The sequence below is a fragment of the Somniosus microcephalus genome, chromosome 8 (genome assembly GCF_052327205.1).
Source record: "Somniosus microcephalus isolate GS21.2 chromosome 8, FLI_Smic_1.0, whole genome shotgun sequence".
Lineage (NCBI taxonomy): Eukaryota > Metazoa > Chordata > Chondrichthyes > Squaliformes > Somniosidae > Somniosus > Somniosus microcephalus.
The window spans coordinates 265,980,275-266,002,858 of record NC_140994.1 but is presented as its reverse complement, the minus strand read 5'-3'; the positions used below and the strand labels follow the sequence as shown (position 1 = coordinate 266,002,858).

General features: G+C 54.0%; 1 protein-coding gene across 2 annotated transcripts in view; it reads right to left on the bottom strand.

The window, feature by feature from the left end:
• pdgfrb (platelet-derived growth factor receptor, beta polypeptide) overlaps positions 1-22,584 on the bottom strand; it is a 189,735-nt gene that overhangs the window by 35,550 nt on the left and 131,601 nt on the right. For both annotated transcript variants that reach the window (XM_085996031.1, XM_085996030.1), the window contains exons 13-14: positions 15,211-15,315; positions 12,074-12,184 (exon numbers count right to left, since the gene is read on the bottom strand). In XM_085996031.1, the coding sequence (XP_085852157.1) occupies positions 12,074-12,184; positions 15,211-15,315 (216 nt within the window). The remainder of the gene's footprint in view (positions 1-12,073; positions 12,185-15,210; positions 15,316-22,584) is intronic.

Here is a 22,584-nt window from a genome sequence, read left to right as displayed (position 1 = left end):
ACCGTATACAGAAGCCAAACAAAGTAGTGCCACACCTAAAATAGTTCTCTTAAAGGTGAACGGTTACATACAATAGTTCTCTTAAAGGTAGACGGGTACATACACTACAATCCTCCCTTTTTAGCTTACAACATACTTATTCCCCATTAAACATAACATATAATCAACTTCATGTAAAACAATTCACAGATATAGTCTCTGCGGGAAACAGTTCACAGATTCAGTCTCTGGTCTTGACTCGGTCCGAACAACATCTCTGTGGTGTAGCCGGTTCACATTTCTAGCGTGACTCATCCAATAGTCTTTCCCTTGGCTTAACAGCTTGAACTTCCGTCCTGCTGAACCAGCAGTGCTGACTTTTACAAACAGCTGGACTGCCTTGGTAATTTTTCCTACTTTCCAACTGATTTGGCCCCCCTTCGTGGGGCCCACGTTCATGATCTGATAGAAGTGATAATGATTTAGATGGTTATCGTCTTCTGCTTCGTCTTTTTCTTTTCTGCTTCTTGGAGACTCTCGGGGCTCCCTTATCCGCTGCCAGCTGTAGCGCCACCATCTCCCTATGTTCCTTAGACTTTAAGTGCTTCATCCTGATTTCTGCACTTTGGGAGTTTTCATCACAAGCTGGGCAGACCAAGTCATCGTAATATTCCGTGTCACTCAACAGGTCATGGTAATATTCGGTGTCGTCCTGAGCTAGTCTAGCGAGAGGGCCTGCTACTTCTTCCGTACCCAACTGGACGTTAGCCGACTGTTGTTCCCTCCCTAGACATCTTTCCTGAAGAGACTTCTTCATGCGTTCATATTCATCCCGCTCTTCCTGGGTTTCCTGCAAATCCTTCACTAATGACCTCGTTTGTGATTTCAGTACTTCCCCTTCCCTCGGGGATTGATTGATCAGGCTATTCAATCCTTCTACTGGAGCAGCTGTTTCAACATTCTGCTGTTCACATTGACGTGATTCAGCGTACTTTTGGCATCCCTGTAAAATCTGTGTTGCAACCTCAGCTATTTCCATAACTTTTGAGAGCTCCGAACTCCTTCCCTTTGAAGATTGAAGCTCGTGTTCAGATTGTTCCCATTGTAGAGTCTTGTCCTTCAGCATATGAAGGAGTTGGCTGACCGTTAGCTCTTCCACGGGAACACTGTGGGTCAGAGTCTTCTCCATTTCATCCACCTTTTCCTCCAATGCTTTCACCTTCTTTTCCTCTTGTACTTTGGCTTCCAGCGCTTGGAGAAGTTGCGCCTTGATGCTCTCTAGCTCATGTTCAGAGGCCATTCTTACAGTCTCTGTGTTTCTTACAGTTCCCTTTTCTTCCACTGAACGGATTCCCAGTTGAATCTGTTCTTCAAGTTGTTGAATCTCGGTCATTGCCGCCCCATATTTGTCTTAGGTTTCCTTTAATATTTTTATGAGTTCTTGTACATCTTGTCTTTCATGTTCTGCCATGTCTTTCACCTCTAATTTCTCATCTATGGATGGAACTTCTACCGATGAGTCTGTCTTGGTCTTGAGCTCATCAAGAATTTCCTGCAGCCTTTGGACTTCTTGCTCATGTTCAACCTTCAGTTGCTCATATGCTTCCACTGAAACTAGCTTTTCGGAGGTTGCCGAGTTAACCCCTTCCAGAATTGTAGCCTGGGCCTGTTCATACTGTTCTTTCAACTTCTCACACTCTGCTTGTAAGGAGTCGTAGAGAAGAACTGGAATAAAATCCTGGCTTCCTGAAGATTCCTCTTCATTTGCTTCTTCCTGCAAATATTCTAACTCCTGAACAGCATAAGGGAGATGTGATCGGTAATTGGTCACGATGGCTCTATGGTCGCTCTCTGCTTGAGCTAGCTGCTTCTGTTGTCTTTCCAGATTCTCCCATTCGGCGTCATAGAACTTTTTCATTGTTTTCATCTCTTGTACGAGACGGTAACTCAATTGTTCTAATTGTTGTCGTAATTTGAAATAAGTTTGAGTCCGAGCTCGGTGTTCTTCCGTCATGGATATGTCCGTAACTTGAACAGGCTCAGAATTTTCTGTCAAACTAGGTTGTCGTTGTTCGGTGGAGTTCTGCTCTGAAACTTTGTTCTTCTCTGGAGCATAAGCCTTTATGCATGCCTTCGTTTTTCCAACCTTCGTCGGCAAGTCCATTTCAGCCTTGTCTTTCACATTTGGGTTGGTCTTATCGTCATCCGTTTCAGAATCTGAGCTGATTGTCTGCACCGAGTCCTCACTCGTTATGGCTTTTAGATAGTGCCATTCCATGTCTATTTTCTTGATCCACTCCCGTCCTAGAAGTGGTGGTCCTCCCTCATGTAGTACGTATAAGTTCATTCTTGGGTGTTCTTTACCCCTATCTCTCACTTTGACTCTTATCTTTCCCATGGGGTATACTTTATGCCCCGTGTATGTCTGCAATACGAACTTGGTATCTCTTAAGGGTATATGTGAGAATAGCCGGTGGTAATCCCTTCGATTTATGACTGATAGAGCTGATCCAGTGTCCAACTCCATTTTCACTTGGATTCCAGCTATTTTTAGCATGACCCAGATAGTTTGTAGGTCAGCTTCCTTACTCACATTGTGAATTCTCAGACTACCCAGCTCCTGGCCGTTTGGGTCTGAGTCTGAATTCTGTTCGTCTGAACTCTTCTCAGCCACCTTGTGTACCTTGTTGTACTTTTCCTGTGATGGCTTCCTTTGGTTGTTGGTCCTTTGGTTGTTGGTCTTCTTCCCTGACCGGCATACCTTAGCTATGTGACCCAGTTTGCCACATTTCCTACATTCCTGGTTCTTAAACCAGCATTGGTTCTGGTCGTGTATTGTCTTCCCACAACGATAGCATTTTGTTGTTGTCGAGGTAATTTGATCCACACTTAGTGCTGCTGTCTTTAGCTGCATTTCCGCAGTTCCCTTCGCTGCGGCTTCGTGCGATGCTGCAATAAGGACAGCCCTGTCAAGTGTAAGGTCGTTCTCTTCGAGTAGTCGCTTTTGCGTTCCTTCCTTTGCCAACCCGCACACGAACTTGTCTCGCAATGCCTCTGTCAGATTCCCTCCAAACTGGCAGTATTTCGCTAGTCTACGCAGTTCGACCAAGTATTCTGTGTTGCTTTCGTCTTTCCGTTGCGTTCTCGCATAGAATTTGAATCGTTCCGCCAACATCAACGGTGTGGGGTTCAAGTGATCCTTCAGAACAGCCACAATATCATCGAAAGTCTGATCCGCTGGTTTAGCTGGTGATAGTAGATGCTTCAAGAGCCCGTATGTCTTCGCGCCCATCGAGTTTAGCAAGGTTATAGCTTTGTCATCTTCTTCTATTTTATTGGCCTCACAATAGATCTCGATGCGTTCCACGTACGTGGCCCAGTCTTCTACCTCGGCATTAAAATCGTTGATGTTACCACACTTAGGCATCTTCCTCTTTTTCTGATAACACCCCGAATTATTTCTTTAACTTATTTTTTTTTTTCTAAGATGGCGGTTTTCCCGCAAAAATGGCGGTTTCCCGCGCTTATCTTCTCTCCCCGCCCACTTCAATGGCGGTTCCCCGCTTCTGTCTTCTTCTCCGCCTAATGGCGGCTTCCCGCGTTTCTTCCCTAGCGGGAGGGGTACACTTTCCCCCACAGGCGACGGCTGCTGGTTTTCAGATTCACAGCCTGCGCGTCGGCTTCAGTGCTTTCCCTTTTCTCGGCAAGGCAACCGGCGCTGGGTACACCCCGTTGACGGCGAACAGGTTCAGCCGCTGGGCTGGCTCTCGCTCAGTTCCCCTTGCTCGGGCTCGGTCTCTCTCCCGCTCTCTCGGCTCTACCGGCGCTGGGTACACCCCGTTGACGGAGAACAGTTTCAGCCGCTGGACTGGCTCTCGCGCAGTCTCCCTTGGTCGGCTCTGCCTCTCCCGCTCGCTCGGCTCCCAAACGCCTCTCCCAGCCGTCTCGCAGTCCGGTGCTTCCCTCCCCGGCCGCGGCTGAGTTTTTATATCTTCCCGCGCCTACGCTCCCGGTCGCAGCGCTTCGTGGCTTCGGTCGCTGCCCGGCCTTTTTCGCCGGTCGCGGTCTAGCTGTCTCACGACGCCGTTGCGTCCCCAGCCGGTCTGTACCGCGGCTTCCTTGCTCCACGCTGCCCCAGTCTCAGCGCCTCTGGGCCCGACTTCTGTCCGGCTCCTTTCCCCCTCGACCGTGGTCGAGTGCACCGCCCTTATCCTCCGGTTATTCTTTTTACTTTTCCCTTACTCACAGTCACCGTGGCCGCCTTGCTTCTCGTGCTGATCGGCTCACTCCTCACCATGGCAGAAGGGACAGTCAGTGCCTGTTGCTGATGGAAGTCTTTGTCTCTGAATTCTTCCTCCTTTCCAGCTCTGCAGACTCGAGTTTTCTCCCAGCAGAATGACGAGGGCGGTTGCCTCTTCTCGACGCTCATTAACTGCTTCGGAATTATTGTTGCCGCAGGGTACGATCGGACTCGTCGCCACTGTAAAGTCTGTGGGTTGTTTGTTAATTAATACACAGACTCCAAGAGTAACTTAAAACAGGACTTTACTATTCGAAGGTCAGGGCGAATCTGCCCAATAACTCCTGGCACAACACTTATATACTGGTGTGGTCACCGTCGGTATTACCGTATACAGAAGCCAAATAAAGTAGTGCCACACCTAAAATAGTTCTCTTAAAGGTGAACGGTTACATGCAATAGTTCTCTTAAAGGTAGACGGGTACATACACTACAGAGACATGGGGTTGACTCGTTCCTGTGACTCTAGGATCTGGTCAGCATGGCGTCTCACAGTGTTCTCCCCAACATCCACTGTGTACATTAGTGGCTCCTGCCGTGTGCATATCGTTCCTGGTTGCCATTTCTCTGTTCGGTAGTCGCGGGCCAAGACTGGTTGCCCTACATTGAAGCTCCTTGTCTGTTTCTCATTGATGTGTTGGAATTGCTTACTCTCAGCATCTCTTCGTACATTTGGTCTGAGCAAATCCAGATGAGATCTCAACCTTCGGTTAAAGAACATCATGGCCGGGGCCTGGTTGGTGACTGCATGTGTCGCATTTCTTTAGGCTAACAGGAAATTGTCCACCTTATGCTGCAGTGGAATGTCGTCATCGCACATGGCCTTTACTGCTTTTTTAAAGGTTTGTACGAACCTCTCAGCCAATCCATTTGTGGCTGGATGATACGGGGCGGATGTGTAATGCCTTACCCAATTCCTTTTCATAAATCTTTGAAACTCTTCGGACACAAACTGTGGTCCGTTATCAAAGCAAATCTGCTCTGGCAAGCCATTCCTGGCAAAAATGGTCCGTAGGACTGCAATAGTTTTCTCCGTGGTGGTGGAGGACATTTTGATCACCTCAGGCCATTTCGAGTGCGCATCCACGGCTATTAAAAACATTGAGTCCATGAATGGACCAGCAAAATCAATATGCACCCGTTGCCATGGAGATGAGGGCCACTCCCATGGGTGTAGAGGGGCATGTGGTGGTGCATTTTGGACCTTCTGGCATCCTGAGCAGCTCTTTGTCAGGTCCTCGATTTGCTGATCGATCCCCGGCCACCACACATAAGCCCTACAAGGCTTTTCATTTTCACCCCTCCCAGATGACCTTCGTGAAGCTCATTGAGCACTCTCTCCCTTAACTTGATGTGTGGATCCCGAGTGGTAATTCCACCCAAGGTCCCCTGGCATACTGACAGCTGTTCTCTTCTGGATGAGAATGCTGGCAACAGTGAGTTGCCATGTGCTGGCCATCCCTTCACCGTCAAATCATATACCCGAGACAGTGTCGGGTCATTTCGGGTCTCGTTCTCTATACCAGCGTTAGTTACTGGCAAGCATTCAATTATAGTTGAATGAAATATTTCAACAGGATCCACTGCTGGTGCTTCCTCTGCAGTAGGCAGTGGCAGGCGTGATAGCCCATCAGCGTTTCCATGCTGTTTCGTGCCCTTATACTCAATTTCATATTGGTGCGCCCCTAGAAAAAGGGACCATCTTTGTAGCCGTTGCGCAGTCATCACCGGAACGCCCTTCTTTGGATTAAAGATGGAGACAAGTGGTTGGTGGTCAGTCAGCAAGGTGAACTTCTGCCCGTGCAGATAGTGATTGAACTTTTTCACTCCCCACACTAGGCTGAGGGCCTCCCTGTCAATCTGGGCGTAGTTACACTCGGCTGAGGTTAGTGACCGAGACGCAAAGGCTACTGGCCTCTCTGAGCCGTCCGGGAATTTGTGCGACAGCACCGCTCCAATGCCATAGGGTGATGCATCACACGCCAACCGAATTGGTAGTGCTGGGTTGAAATGAGCCAACACCTCTTTTGATGTGATCAATGCTTTGCTCTTCTGGAAAGCTCGTTTACATTCGTCATTCCACTTCCATGGTACCCCCGTTTGCAGTAGGGTGTTCAGTGGGTGTAGTACGGTAGACAAATTCGGCAAGAACTTATGGTAGTAGTTCACCAGCCCGAGGAACGACCTCAGTTGTGACACATTTTCCGGTGCTGGAGCCTTGACTACTGCCTCAACCTTTTCAGGGGACTTATGTAACCCCTCTTTATCAATAACGTGGCCACAATACGAGATCTGCTTCTGGAAAAACTCACATTTGTGGTGATTAGCTCGTAGCCCATATTCCTTCAATCTAGTGAGCACCTGCTCCAGGTTGGCGAGGTGATCACTGTCATTTTCGCCCGTGACCAGGATGTCATCCAAATAACACTGGGTCCCTGGAATCCCTTGCAGGGCTTGTTCCATTGCCCTTTGCCAAATAGCCGGAGCTGATGCTACCCTGAACACCAGCCGGTTGTATTGGTAGAGACTTTTATGAGTGTTGATCATGAGGTACTGTTTCGAGGCTTCTTCTACCTCCATTTGCAGGTACGCCTGGGCCAGATCAATCTTAGTGAAGCGTTTCCCTCCAGATAGCGAGGCAAAAATATCTTCAATCCGCGGAAGCGGATATTGTACAGTGTGAAGGACTGGGTTCACTGTCACCTTAAAGTCCCCACAGATGCGAACCTTCTTTGGTTCCCCAGGCGTATTACTCAATGACCTCTTCATTACAGGAACGATGGGTGTAGCCCACTCACTCCAGTCCACTTCGGACAGTACTCCTTAACATTCCAAACCTTCCAGCTCTACTTCGACGGCTGGGCGAATCGCATAAGGTACCGGTCTGGTCTTAAAAAACTTTGGGCTTGCATTTTCCTCTATTTTGATCGTCGCTGTTATGCCTTTTAGTGTTCCGAGTCCCTGCTGGAACACTTCTTGTGCGTCAGTTAGCATTTTTGACAGTCGTCCAGGTGTGACGTCGTCATCCTTTTTGGCATCTACAGTCAGTACTTGTATGGAATGCCAATCTAGCTGTATCTTCCGGATCCATTCACGTCCTAGTAGTGGTGGTCCTCCATCTGGCAATACATATAGGTCCATTTTTGGTGTTTCCTTGCCGTTATATATAACGTTCACCCTTATTTTTCCCTTGGGGTAGACTTTTTGCCCCGTGTACGTCTTCAAGACAATCTTTGTATTTCTCAAGGGTATATGTGAGAATAGCCGCTTGTAGTCCCTTCGGTTTATGACTGTTAGGGCTGATCCTGTGTCCAATTCCATTTTCACTTGGACTCCTGCTATCTTGAGCGTGACCCAGATAGTTTGGTGATCCTCCGTTTTGATCACATTATGTAGTTTCAGACAACCCAGCTCCTTGCTTCCGGAGTCTGTATCACTCTTCTGTTCGTCTGAACTACTCTCCGTCACCTTATGTACCTTCTTGTACTTCTCCTGTGGAGATTTCTTGCTGCTGGTTTTCTTTCCCGACCTGCAGACTCTTGCTATGCGTCCTACTTTTCCACACTGTCTGCACACTTTGTCCTTGAACCAGCAATCATTATGGTCGTGTGTTGTTCTGCCGCAGCGATAGCACTTCACTGTTCCGTATGACATTTCATTTGTGCCATATTCTTGCGGTCTCCGTTGTATCTCTGCAGCGCCCCGTGCTGCTGCTTCGTGTGGTACTGCAATGCTGAAAGCCTTGTCCAGCGTAAGATCCTTTTCTGATAGAAGCCGTTTCTGGGTTCCTTCACTTTGAAGCCCACACACAAACTTGTCCCTTAAAGTATCTGCTAGTCCTGTTCCAAACTGGCAGTGTTTCGATAGCTTGCACAGTTCCGATAAATACTCAGCATTACTTTCATCTTTATGCTGGTTCCTTTTGTGAAACTTAAATCTTTCTGCTATCAGCAGCAGTGTGGGGTTTAAGTGGTCCTGTAGGATTGACACTATGTTTTCAAAATCCTTTTCTACTGGCTTCTCTGGGGTTACTAGGTTTCGTAGTAAGCCATACGTTTTTGCACCCATTGAATTCAACAATACCAGCGCTATCTTGTCATCTGGCACTTCATTCGCCTTGCAGTATACTTCTATGCGTTCGATATATGTTGTCCAATCTTCGACTTCATTGTCGAACGCTGTGATACTGCCACTCTTCGGCATTTTTGGGGGTGGTTAGACTGACTTAAAATGGCGTCTCCCGCGCTTTCCTTTCTTCCCCGCTGTGGCTTAAAATGGCGTCTCCCCCGCTGCTGCCAACGCCGCTCTCGGCGGTCCTCGTGGCAAATGGCGGCGCCCTGTGGGTTTCGTGCGCTGCTCCTGCGCTGCTGCCAATGCCGCTCTCTGCGGTCCTCGTGGCAATGGCAGCGCCTCGCGTTTTCCTGCACGCCTCTCTCCCCCGTTGACGCTGCTCGGCCCTTGAACACCGGCTGCGCTCTGCTCTCTCTCGTCTCTCTCCCCGTTGACGCCGCTCGGTCCTGAACACCGGCTGCGCACTGTGCGCTCTGCCCTCTCTCTCTCCCCCGTCGACGCTGCTCGGCCTTTTTCTGTGCCGCTCGGTCGGGCTCTAGCCGCCGCTGTCCGGGAAGGGTCTGCGCAGTACCTGTTGCCAGCCCGTTTCGCTGGACCAACGTGACTGGAAAGCCAAGCCTGGCTCTCGACAGCCTCCCCTGCGATGCTCAAATCTCCGCTGGATGACTGGGCGGTTGCCCATAGTCGACGCCCGTGCTTCTGGACTCGACCTTCTTCCACTGTTCTCCAGGAACGAATCCCTGGGAGGTGATGCAGAGTTGCAGGTAGGTTCGAATCTGCGTCGTCGCCAATGTTAGATCCGTGTATCTTGTTGTTGTGTCCTTCAATAATCAGACAACAGACTGCAGGGAACGATCAACAGGTGTTTACTGAATGAGGGTTACTCTAGAACTAACTTTACAGATCACTACTCAGGGTTTATATACAGGTGTGGTCACTGCCGGTACTACAGTATACAGGAGCTGTAAAAAGTAGTTCTCCCCCTTAAAGGTACATACATTACAGGGGTGGGGGTGATTCTTGGCCCGTTCCCGCCCAGCTGGAGCTCAGGACCGGATTCCGGGAGCCGGCGGAACGACGGCCGTACCCTGCCTTCCCACAATGCAGCGCGGCGGAGACAAGGCCCCACCGATAGCTCGGGCCGCACTGCACTCTGGGGGATTAAGTCACCTGACCTCATGTTCTGGCCAATAGTGACTGGCCGGAGGACGGAACCTTTAAAATGCGTGGGAGAAGCCAAGGGGGCGGGCGGGGGGGGGGGGGGGGGGCGGCGGGAGCTGGTGGGTGAGTGGATTTACTCTACCTCGGAGATTGGGTCGACTGGGCTTATACTCACTGAAGTTTAGAAGAATGAGAGGGGATCTCATTGAAAATTATAAAATTCGAACAGGACTAGACAGACTAGATGCAGGAAGGATGTTCCTGATGGCCAGGGAGTCCAGAACCAGGGGTCACAGTATATAAGGATAAGGGGTAAGCCATTTAGGACAGAGATGAGGAGGAATTTCTTCACCCAGAGAGTGGTGAACCTGTGGAATTCTCTACCACACAAGGCAGTTGAGGCCAATTCATTAAATATATTCAAGAAGGAGTTAGATATATTTCTTAATGCTAAAGGGATCAAGGGGTATGGGGAGAAAGCAGGGACAGGGTACTGAATTTGGATGATCAGCCATGATCTCATTGAATGGCGGAGCAGGCTCGAGGGGCCGAATGGCCTCCTCCTGCTCCTATCTTCTATGTTTCTATCAGTACGGTGCAGCGTGTTTTTTAAAAAAATGAGCAAGTCAAAGCTCTAAATTCTTCCACCGGGGAGAGTTTTCTGAAACCTTCCGAGACCGAGGGTGTATCTCACCTTATCGGGAAAATCTCAGTCTGTTTGAAAACAGATTTAAAATTGAGAAATTAAAAGTTAGAGTGTTCGGGGGCAAGTGCAGATGGTACAGCACCATTGACAGAACCCACGCAGGATTCGCGATTCGGTGTAAAGTGAAAATGCCGTTGCCTCTACGCGTATTCCCAACAGCAGAAGCAAAAGTCATCAGGCCGGTTTTCTTAAAACGGGCTCTGGCTACTTTGCTGTGCTCCCACCCTTGTGTCTCCCCAGATTCAGTCACCCCTACCCGTGATCCTGGGTAGACCTTAGCTCCTTCATATTTAACAAGCGTTATTTCAGACCTTGTAACATGGTGGGCCTTGAATCGTGTGGCCCCAACTGTGGCTCTCCCACTGGTTTGAGACTGTTACCAGTGACACTGCCAATGGATGGGTTAAGCGGTTAAGAAGGCAAATGGTATGATGGCCTTCATAGCGAGAGGGTTCGAGTACAGGAACAAGGATGTCTTGCTGCAGTTGTACAGGGCCTTGGTGAGACCACACCTTGAGTATTGTGTGCAGTTTTGGTCGCCTTATCTGAGGAAGGATGTTCTTGCCATGGAGGGAGTGCAGTGAAGATTCACCAGACTGATACCTGGGATGGCGGGAATGACGTATGAGGAGAGATTGGGTCGATTGGGCTTATACTCGCTAGAGTTTAGAAGAATGAGAGGGGATCTCATTGAAACTTATAAAATTCTAACAGGACTAGACAGACTAGATGCAGGAAGGATGTTCCCGATGGCGGGGAGTCCAGAACCAGGGGTCACAGTCTAAGGATAAGGGGTAAGCCATTTAGGACAGAGATGAGGAGGAATTTCTTCACCCAGAGAGTGGTGAACCTGTGGAATTCTCTACCACAGAAGGCAGTTGAGGCCAATTCATTAAATATATTCAAGAAGGAGTTAGATATATTTCTTAAGGCTAAAGGGATCAAGGGATATGGGGAGAAGGCAGGGACAGGGTACTGAATTTGGATGATCAGCCATGATCTCATTAAATGGCGGAGCAGGCTCGAGGGGCCGAATGGCCTACTCCTGCTCCTATCTTCTATGGCCCAGAAATTCGGGTCGGGGGCTTCCCGCGGGTGCAAGCCCCCGACCTGCACTTACCTAGCGCGACGGCCGTTGAGCTGTGGGCCCGCGTGGGATTCCGATCCTGGGCCTGTTCCAACTGCCGGCGCGCAGTGGTTGCGTATCCCAGGGGCGCAGTTAGTTCGAAGCGTCCCCTGGGATCACGTGGGCCATGGAGAGCCAATGGTAGCAGGGAATGCTTCATTCATAAAATTGACATGACGAGCTGTCAAAACTATAAAACTATAAATACTATAAGCCCCAAAACATCACTACAACTTCAAATAAATTTTTAAAAAATCACATTTTTAAAATAACTATAAATTACATAAAATAACTATTTTAAACAATAATTTAAATTTTTGAAAAATTTAATTACATTTTCTAACGGGGCTAAAAATAAACTTACCTTTCTTTAAAGTATTTAAAAATAATAAACCTGTGGAAAAAATGTTTTAATTTTAATTAATTCACCACTTACCTTGTAAAATGCAGGCCTGGAGACTTACCCTCCCGGGAAAATCTGCAAAAAAACGGAAGTTCCAGGCACACGAGCTGCCTCTCCGGCGCACGCGTTCGACCTCTGAACCCCTTCCTTCAGGGGAACGGAAGTTCCGGTTTCCCGCGCATGCGCAGTGCATGCACGAAACCGGCACTTTCGTTGGGCCTACGGGCGAGTACCCCGTGCGTACTCACCCGTGGGGACCCGAATTTCTGGGCCATTGTTTCTATGTTTCTATGGGTTTGGTATTGGAGACGAGACTCGGGTCTTTACCTCCTTTGGTGCAGGCCCCCAGCAGATTCACGATATTCAGGTGTGGGCCGAGGTGGCTCATTATCTTCAGCTCCGACATGAGAGCCTGTTTCTCGCTGGTCCTCGCCGTAGCTATAAAACACAAAGAGGCAGCGAGTTAGGGATTTGTTTGCTGTAATCGAGGGTCGGGTGACGCTCTGGCTCATGGGCCGTGGAGGACAGGAATCCCACAATGGAATAATGAAGTATTTATCCAAATCCCTTTTGAAAGTTACAGTTGAATCTGCTTCCACCGCCCTTTACATCGAGATACATCGAATTTACAGCACGGAGACAGGCCATTCGGCCCAACTGCTCCGTGCCGGTGTTTATGCTCCACACCAGCCTCCTCCCACCCCTCTTCATCTCACCCAATCAACATATCCTTCTATTCCTTTCTCCCTCATGTGTTTATCCAGCTTCCCCTTAAATCAATGCTGTTCGCCTCAACCACTCCCTGTGATTCCAGATCACAACAACTCGCTGCGTAAAAAAATTCCTCCTCATCTCCCCCTCTGGTTCTTTTGCCAATTCCCTTCAATCTGTGTCCTCTGGTCACCGACCCTCCTGCCACTGGAAACAGTTTCTCCTTATTTACTCTTATCAAAGCCCCTCATGATTTTGAACACCTCTATTAAATCTCCCCTTAACCTTCTCTGCTCCAAGGAGAACAACCCCGGCTTCTCCAGTCTCTCCACAGAACTGAAGTCTGTCATTACTATTGTGGGAAAGTTCCAATGGTTGCTTTTCCGATCATGAAGGGGTCCCAAGCACAAGCCGGTGAGAGGCAAGTTCAGGCTCGATGTCAAGTCGCAGTCTTTCACCCGGAGGGTAGTGCAGGCAGAGACTCCAGAATCATTCAGGAAACTGTGATGGGAGATTGTATTTCTATAGCAGGATTAGCGAGAGGGGCCGAGTGGCCTCCCATACCTGTGAAAAATGCATTGACTAATTGTCTACTTAAAATGGGATTGAAAATAAGAAGGGTAGATCTAGGATAGATGATTGAACAGTTTATGGGACATTAAGGGACACAGCACTGCGCACAGTTTTGGTCTCCTGATTTAAGGAAGGAGATACTTGCATTGGAGGCTGTTCAGAGAAGGTTCACGAGGTTGATTCCGGAGATGAGGGAGTTGATTTATGAGGAAAGGTTGAGCAGGTTGGGCCGATACTCAATAGAGTTTAAAAAATGAGAGGGAATCTTACTGAAACCTATAGGGGGAAAAATTGAGTCGCGCCCCTTTGTGCTAACTTCGCCAGCGAAAAAATTAGCACCCCCCCCGCAGCCGATTTTCCCAGATAGCGCCCCAAGAGGGAGGAGGCGCGCTACTGGAAGCACTCCCCCTCCCTCTTGAGGCGCTGAGAGACAATATCGTGGCGTTACGCGCACCGCGGTAATGCAGGCCTTCCTCCCCTTAATAAAGGGGAGGGGCTTGGCACAGCGCGTCCCAGTGCCCAGCTGGGCCACCAGGGATTGGGAGCGCTAGCAAACGAGCCCGGCACTCAAGAGGAATGCCGGGCTCACGTAGAGCATCCGACACTCCGCGGGGGGGGGGGGCGGGCTTCACGGGGGCTGGGGACGGCAACGGGGGCAGGTGCTGGCAGGCGGCCAGCAACAAAAAAATGGCCGCCCGCCACCTTCCCTTTAACTAGTGCCGCCCCGGCCGTAGGTCGGCCCCCCCTGACCCCGTCGGTCATAGCATCCGGCGGTAAGTCAAGGGGGCACTACCGAAGATCGCGGCCGGGGTGCGAGCGGGGCGCTGCGCATGGTGATGACGTCATCGCTGGCTGCGCTAACGGTTACTACCACCGCTAACCTCCTGCTGCATTTCGCGGGAGGTGTTCGCGGCGCCGCGCCGCGCCCGGGCGCTAGTTGCTTTGCCCTCTTAGGGCGCTAACGGGAGGCGCAAAGCCACCAAATTTTTTCCCCATAAGATTCTGAGGGGGCTCGACAGGGTCGATGCAGAGAGGATGTTTCCCCTCGTGGGGGAATCTAGAACACGGGGGCATAGTTTCAGGATAAGGGAACACCCTTTTAAGATGGAAATGAGGAGGAATTTCTTCTCTCAGAGGGTCGTGAATCTTTGGAATTCTCTTCCCCAGAGAGCTGTGGAGGCGGAGTCAGTGAATATATTTAAGGTGGAGAGAGACAGATTTTTGAATGGTAAGGGGGTCAAGGGTTATGGGGAGCGGGCAGGGAAGTGGAGTTGAGGCCAAGATCAGATCAGCCATGATCTCATTGAATGGCGGAGCAGACTCGAGGGGCCGAATGGCCGACTGCTGCTCCTATTTCTCATGTTCTTATGTCGTAACACTATCACCCCAGGGGTAATCAGATTAATTTTATCGGAAGCTGAGTGACTACGACAACGTAAACTGCACATGGTCCACGAGAGGCTTGATGGGCCAAATGGCCCTTTCCTTGAAGAGTCTTTCAGTGTCGTGGTTCTGTTACTGGACTAATAATCCCGAGAATGCAAGTTCAAATCCCACCATGGGAAATAAAAAGCTGGTCTCAGTAACAGTGACAGTGAAGCTGTCGGAATGTCGTAAAAACCCAGCGGGTTCACTGATGTCCCTTTAGGGCAGGAAACCTGCCGTCCTTACCCGGGCTGGGCCTATAGGTGATTCCAGAACCACACCCAACCTGGTTGACTCTTAACTGCCCTGTGAAGTGGCCGAGCGAGACACTCAGTTTGTATCAAACCTGCTCCCAGCGGTTCAAGAAGGCGGCCCACCCCCACCTTCTCAGGGCAACTGGGGATGGGCAATAAATGTCCAGCAATGCCCACATCTGTCCTAAACCGTGCCAGAGGGTGACCCTAGACAGTGCAGGAAACTGGAAACGAGAATCCCCTTCCGATTGGAGCGAGCTCCTCTCCCGCCAATCGGGCTCCCCTCCTCGCGTGGGGCAAGACCCTGCCTGTGTGGGGCAAGACCCTCCCCGCCAATCGGGCTCCCCTCCCCACATGGGGCAAGACCCTGCCTGCGTGGGGCAAGACCCTCCCCGCCAATCGGGCTCCCCTCCCCACGTGGGGCAAGACCCTGCCCGAGTGGGGCAAGACCCTGCCCGAGTGGGGCAAGACCCTGCCCGCACAGGCTCACTGCGAACTCACTCTTCAGCATCTTCACTGCAACCTTCATGGTGGAGTCCGAGGGACCCAGTCCCTGGGCCATCGCTTCCACCACCCGGCCAAAGGCTCCCGAGCCCAGTGTCCGACCTGCAAAACACAACGGGCAAGGATTAACTCATTCCAAAAACCACAACCCCAACTCCCGACTTGGCCGGTCTCCCATCCTCCGTAAACTTCAGCTCATCCAAAACTCTGCTGCCCCCGTGTCCTAACTCACACCAAGTCCCGTTCACATATCACCCCCTGTGCTCACTGCCCCGTGTCCTAACTCACACCCAGTCCCGTTCACCCATCACCCCCTGTGCTCACTGCCCCGTGTCCTAACTCACACCCAGTCCCGTTCATCCATCACCCCCTGTGCTCACTGCCCCGTGTCCTAACTCACACCCAGTCCCGTTCACCCATCACCCCCTGTGCTCACTGCCCCGTGTCCTAACGCACACCCAGTCCCGCTCACCCATCACCCCCTGTGCTCACTGCCCCGTGTCCTAACTCGCACCCAGTCCCGTTCACCCATCACCCCCTGTGCTCACTGCCCCGTGTCCTAACTCACACCCAGTCCCGTTCACCCATCACCCGCTGTGCTCACTGCCCCGTGTCCTAACTTGCACCCAGTCCCGTTCACCCATCACCCCCTGTGCTCACTGCCCCGTGTCCTAACTCACACCCAGTCCCGTTCACCCATCACCCCCTGTGCTCACTGCCCCGTGTCCTAACTCACACCCAGTCCCGTTCACCCATCACCCCGTGCTCACTGCCCCGTGTCCTAACTCACACCCAGTCCCGTTCACCCATCACCCCCTGTGCTCACTGCCCCGTGTCCTAACTCACACCCAGTCCCGTTCACCCATCACCCCCTGTGCTCACTGCCCCGTGTCCTAACTCACACCCAGTCCCGTTCACCCATCACCCCGTGCTCACTGCCCCGTGTCCTAACTCACACCCAGTCCCGTTCACCCATCACTCCCTGCGCTCACTGCCCCGTGTCCTAACTCACACCCAGTCCCGTTCACCCATCACCCTGTGCTCACTGCCCCGTGTCCTAACTCACACCCAGTCCCGTTCACCCATCACCCCCTGTGCTCGCAGCCCCGTGTCCTAACTCACACCCAGTCCCGTTCACCCATCACCCCCTGTGCTCACTGCCCCGTGTCCTAACTCACACCCAGTCCCGTTCAACCATCACCCCCTGTGCTCACTGCCCCGTGTCCTAACTCACACCCAGTCCCGTTCACCCATCACCCCCTGTGCTCACTGCCCTGTGTCCTAACTCACACCCAGTCCCGTTCACCCATCACCCCCTGTGCTCACTGCCCCGTGTCCTAACTCACACCGAGTCCCGTTCACCCATCACCCCCTGTGCTCACTGCCCCGTGTCCTAACTCACACCCAGTCCCGTTCACCCATCACCCCGTGCTCACTGCCCCGTGTCCTAACTCACACCCAGTCCCGTTCGCCCATCACCCCCTGTGCTCACTGTCCCGTGTCCTAACTCGCACCCAGTCCCGTTCGCCCATCACCCCCTGTGCTCACTGCCCCGTGTCCTAACTCACACCCAGTCCCGTTCACCCATCACCCCCTGTGCTCACTGCCCCGTGTCCTAACTCACACCCAGTCCCGTTCACCCATCACCCCCTGTGCTCACTGCCCCGTGTCCTAACTCGCCCCCAGTCCCGTTCACCCATCACCCCCTGTGCTCACTGCCCCGTGTCCTAACTCACACCCAGTCCCGTTGACCCATCACCCACTGTGCTCACTGCCCCGTGTCCTAACTCACACCCAGTCCCATTCACCCATCACCCCCTGTGCTCACTGCCCCGTGTCCTAACTCGCACCAAGTCCCTTTCACCCATCACCACCTGTGCTCACTGCCCCGTGTCCTAACTCGCACCCAGTCCCGTTCACCCATCACCCCGTGCTCACTGCCCCGTGTCCTAACTCAGGCCCAGTCCCGTTCACCCATCACCCCCTGTGCTCACTGCCCCGTGTCCTAACTCACACCCAGTCCCGTTCACCCATCACCCCCTGTGCTCACTGCCCCGTGTCCTAAATCGCACCCAGTCCCGTTCACCCATCACCCCTGTGCTCACTGCCCCGTGTCCTAACTCACACCCAGTCCCGTTCACCCATCACCCCGTGCTCACTGCCCCGTGTCCTAACTCACACCCAGTCCCGTTCACCCATCACCCCCTGTGCTCACTGCCCCGTGTCCTAACTCGCACCCAGTCCCATTCACCCATCACCCCGTGCTCACTGCCCCGTGTCCTAACTCACACCCAGTCCCGTTCACCCATCACCCCCTGTGCTCACTGCCCCGTGTCCTAACTCACACCCAGTCCCGTTCACCCATCACCCCGTGCTCACTGCCCCGTGTCCTAACTCACACGCAGTCCCGTTCACCCATCACCCCGTGCTCACTGCCCAGTGTGCTAACTCACACCCAGTCCCGTTCACCCATCACCCCCTGTGCTCACTGCCCCGTGTCCTAACTCACACCCAGTCCCGTTCACCCATCACCCCCCGTGCTCACTGCCCCGTGTCCTAACTCACACCCAGTCCCGTTCACCCATCACCCCGTGCTCACTGCCCCGTGTCCTAACTCGCACCCAGTCCCGTTCACCCATCACCCCCTGTGCTCACTGCCCCGTGTCCTAACTCGCACCTTGTCCCGTTCACCCATCACCCCCTGTGCTCACTGCCCCGTGTCCTAAATCGCACCCAGTCCCGTTCACCCATCACCCCTGTGCTCACTGCCCCGTGTCCTAACTCACACCCAGTCCCGTTCACCCATCACCCCGTGCTCACTGCCCCGTGTCCTAACTCACACCCAGTCCCGTTCACCCATCACCCCCTGTGCTCACTGCCCCGTGTCCTAACTCGCACCCAGTCCCATTCACCCATCACCCCGTGCTCACTGCCCCGTGTCCTAACTCACACCCAGTCCTGTTCACCCATCACCCCGTGCTCACTGCCCCGTGTCCTAACTCACACCCAGTCCCGTTCACCCATCACCCCGTGCTCACTGCCCCGTGTCCTAACTCACACCCAGTCCCGTTCACCCATCACCCCGTGCTCACTGCCCAGTGTCCTAACTCACACCCAGTCCCGTTCACCCATCACCCCCCGTGCTCACTGCCCCGTGTCCTAACTCACACCCAGTCCCGTTCACCCATCACCCCGTGCTCACTGCCCCGTGTCGTAACTCGCACCCAGTCCCGTTCACCCATCACCCCCTGTGCTCACTGCCCCGTGTCCTAACTCACACCTTGTCCCGTTCACCCATCACCCTCTGTGCTCACTGCCCCGTGTCCTAACTCACACCCAGTCCCGTTCACCCATCACCCACTGTGCTCACTGCCCCGTGTCCTAACTCGCACCCAGTCCCGTTCACCCATCACCCCCTGTGCTCACTGCCCCGTGTCCTAACTCACACCCAGTCCCGTTCACCCATCACCCCATGCTCACTGCCCCGTGTCCTAACTCACATCCAGTCCCGTTCACCCATCACCCCCTGTGCTCATTGCCCCGTGTCCTAACTCACACCCAGTCCCGTTCACCCATCACCCCCTGTGCTCACTGCCCCGTGTCCTAACTCACACCCAGTCCCGTTCACCCATCACCCCCTGTGCTCACTGCCGTGTCCTAACTCACACCCAGTCCCGTTCACCCGTCACCCGCTGTGCTCACTGCCCCATGTCCTAACTCACACCCAGTCCCGTTCACCCATCACCCCCTGTGCTCACTGCCCTGTGTCCTAACTCACACCCAGTCCCGTTCACCCATCACCCCGTGCTCACTGCCCCGTGTCCTAACTCACACCCAGTCCCGTTCACCCATCACCCCCTGTGCTCACTGCCCAGTGTCCTAACTCACACCCAGTCCCGTTCACCCAACACCCCCTGTGCTCACTGCCCCGTGTCCTAACTCGCACCCAGTCCCGTTCACCCATCACCCCGTGCTCACTGCCCCGTGTCCTAACTCACACCCAGTCCCGTTCACCCATCACCCCCTGTGCTCACTGCCCCGTGTCCTAACTCTCACCCAGTCCCGTTCACCCATCACCCCGTGCTCACTGCCCCGTGTCCTAGCTCGCACCCAGTCCCATTCACCCATCACCCCCTGTGCTCACTGCCCCGTGTCCTAACTCACACACAGTCCCGTTCACCCATCACCCCGTGCTCACTGCCCCGTGTCCTAACTCACACCCAGTCCCGTTCACCCATCACCCCCTGTGCTCACTGCCCCGTGTCCTAACTCACACCCAGTCCCGTTCACCCATCACCCCCCGTGCTCACTGCCCCGTGTCCTAACTCACACCCAGTCCCGTTCACCCATCACCCCGTGCTCACTGCCCCGTGTCCTAACTCGCACCCAGTCCCGTTCACCCATCACCCCCTGTGCTCACTGCCCCGTGTCCTAACTCACACCCAGTCCCGTTCACCCATCACCCCCCGTGCTCACTGCCCCGTGTCCTAACTCACACCCAGTCCCGTTCACCCATCACCCCGTGCTCACTGCCCCGTGTCCTAACTCGCACCCAGTCCCGTTCACCCTTCACCCCCTGTGCTCACTGCCCCGTGTCCTAACTCACACCTTGTCCCGTTCACCCATCACCCTCTGTGCTCACTGCCCCGTGTCCTAACTCACACCCAGTCCCGTTCACCCATCACCCACTGTGCTCACTGCCCCGTGTCCTAACTCGCACCCAGTCCCGTTCACCCATCACCCCCTGTGCTCACTGCCCCGTGTCCTAACTCACACCCAGTCCCGTTCACCCATCACCCCGTGCTCACTGCCCCGTGTCCTAACTCACATCCAGTCCCGTTCACCCATCACCCCCTGTGCTCATTGCCCCGTGTCCTAACTCACACCCAGTCCCGTTCACCCATCACCCCCTGTGCTCACTGCCCCGTGTCCTAACTCACACCCAGTCCCGTTCACCCATCACCCCCTGTGCTCACTGCCGTGTCCTAACTCACACCCAGTCCCGTTCACCCGTCACCCCCTGTGCTCACTGCCCCATGTCCTAACTCACACCCAGTCCCGTTCACCCATCACCCCCTGTGCTCACTGCCCTGTGTCCTAACTCACACCCAGTCCCGTTCACCCATCACCCCGTGCTCACTGCCCCGTGTCCTAACTCAAACCCAGTCCCGTTCACCCATCACCCCCTGTGCTCACTGCCCCGTGTCCTAACTCACACCCAGTCCCGTTCACCCATCACCCCCTGTGCTCACTGCCCCGTGTCCTAACTCGCACCCAGTCCCGTTCACCCATCACCCCCTGTGCTCACTGCCCCGTGTCCTAGCTCGCACCCAGTCCCATTCACCCATCACCCCGTGCTCACTGCCCCGTTTCCTAACTCTCACCCAGTCCCGTTCACCCATCACCCCCTGTGCTCACTGCCCCGTGTCCTAGCTCGCACCCAGTCCCGTTCACCCATCACCCCGTGCTCACTGCCCCGTTTCCTAACTCTCACCCAGTCCCGTTCACCCATCACCCCCTGTGCTCACTGCCCCGTGTCCTAGCTCGCACCCAGTCCCATTCACCCATCACCCCCTGTGCTCACTGCCCCGTGTCCTAACTCACACACAGTCCCGTTCACCCATCACCCCGTGCTCACTGCCCCGTGTCCTAACTCACACCCAGTCCCGTTCACCCATCACCCCCTGTGCTCACTGCCCCGTGTCCTAACTCACACCCAGTCCCGTTCACCCATCACCCCCCGTGCTCACTGCCCCGTGTCCTAACTCACACCCAGTCCCGTTCACCCATCACCCCGTGCTCACTGCCCCGTGCCCTAACTCGCACCCAGTCCCGTTCACCCATCACCCCCTGTGCTCACTGCCCCGTGTCCTAACTCACACCCAGTCCCGTTCACCCATCACCCTGTGCTCACTGCCCCGTGTCCTAACTCACACCCAGTCCCGTTCACCCATCACCCCCTGTGCTCGCTGCCCCGTGTCCTAACTCACACCCAGTCCCGTTCACCCATCACCCCCTGTGCTCACTGCCCCGTGTCCTAACTCACACCCAGTCCCGTTCAACCATCACCCCCTGTGCTCACTGCCCCGTGTCCTAACTCACACCCAGTCCCGTTCACCCATCACCCCCTGTGCTCACTGCCCCGTGTCCTAACTCACACCCAGTCCCGTTCACCCATCACCCACTGTGCTCCCTGCCCCGTGTCCTAACTCGCACCCAGTCCCGTTCACCCATCACCCCGTGCTCACTGCCCCGTGTCCTAACTCACACCGAGTCCCGTTCACCCATCACCCCCTGTGCTCACTGCCCTGTGTCCTAACTCACACCCAGTCCCGTTCACCCATCACCCCCTGTGCTCACTGCCCCGTGTCCTAACTCACACCGAGTCCCGTTCACCCATCACCCCGTGCTCACTGCCCCGTGTCCTAACTCGCACCCAGTCCCGTTCACCCATCACCCCCTGTGCTCACTGCCCCGTGTCCTAACTCGCACCTTGTCCCGTTCACCCATCACCCCCTGTGCTCACTGCCCCGTGTCCTAAATCGCACCCAGTCCCGTTCACCCATCACCCCTGTGCTCACTGCCCCGTGTCCTAACTCACACCCAGTCCCGTTCACCCATCACCCCGTGCTCACTGCCCCGTGTCCTAACTCACACCCAGTCCCGTTCACCCATCACCCCCTGTGCTCACTGCCCCGTGTCCTAACTCGCACCCAGTCCCATTCACCCATCACCCCGTGCTCACTGCCCCGTGTCCTAACTCACACCCAGTCCCGTTCACCCATCACCCCGTGCTCACTGCCCCGTGTCCTAACTCACACCCAGTCCCGTTCACCCATCACCCCGTGCTCACTGCCCCGTGTCCTAACTCACACCCAGTCCCGTTCACCCATCACCCCGTGCTCACTGCCCAGTGTCCTAACTCACACCCAGTCCCGTTCACCCATCACCCCCTGTGCTCACTGCCCCGTGTCCTAATTCACACCCAGTCCCGTTCACCCATCACCCCGTGCTCACTGCCCCGTGTCGTAACTCGCACCCAGTCCCGTTCACCCATCACCCCCTGTGCTCACTGCCCCGTGTCCTAACTCACACCTTGTCCCGTTCACCCATCACCCTCTGTGCTCACTGCCCCGTGTCCTAACTCACACCCAGTCCCGTTCACCCATCACCCACTGTGCTCACTGCCCCGTGTCCTAACTCGCACCCAGTCCCGTTCACCCATCACCCCCTGTGCTCACTGCCCCGTGTCCTAACTCACACCCAGTCCCGTTCACCCATCACCCCATGCTCACTGCCCCGTGTCCTAACTCACATCCAGTCCCGTTCACCCATCACCCCCTGTGCTCATTGCCCCGTGTCCTAACTCAC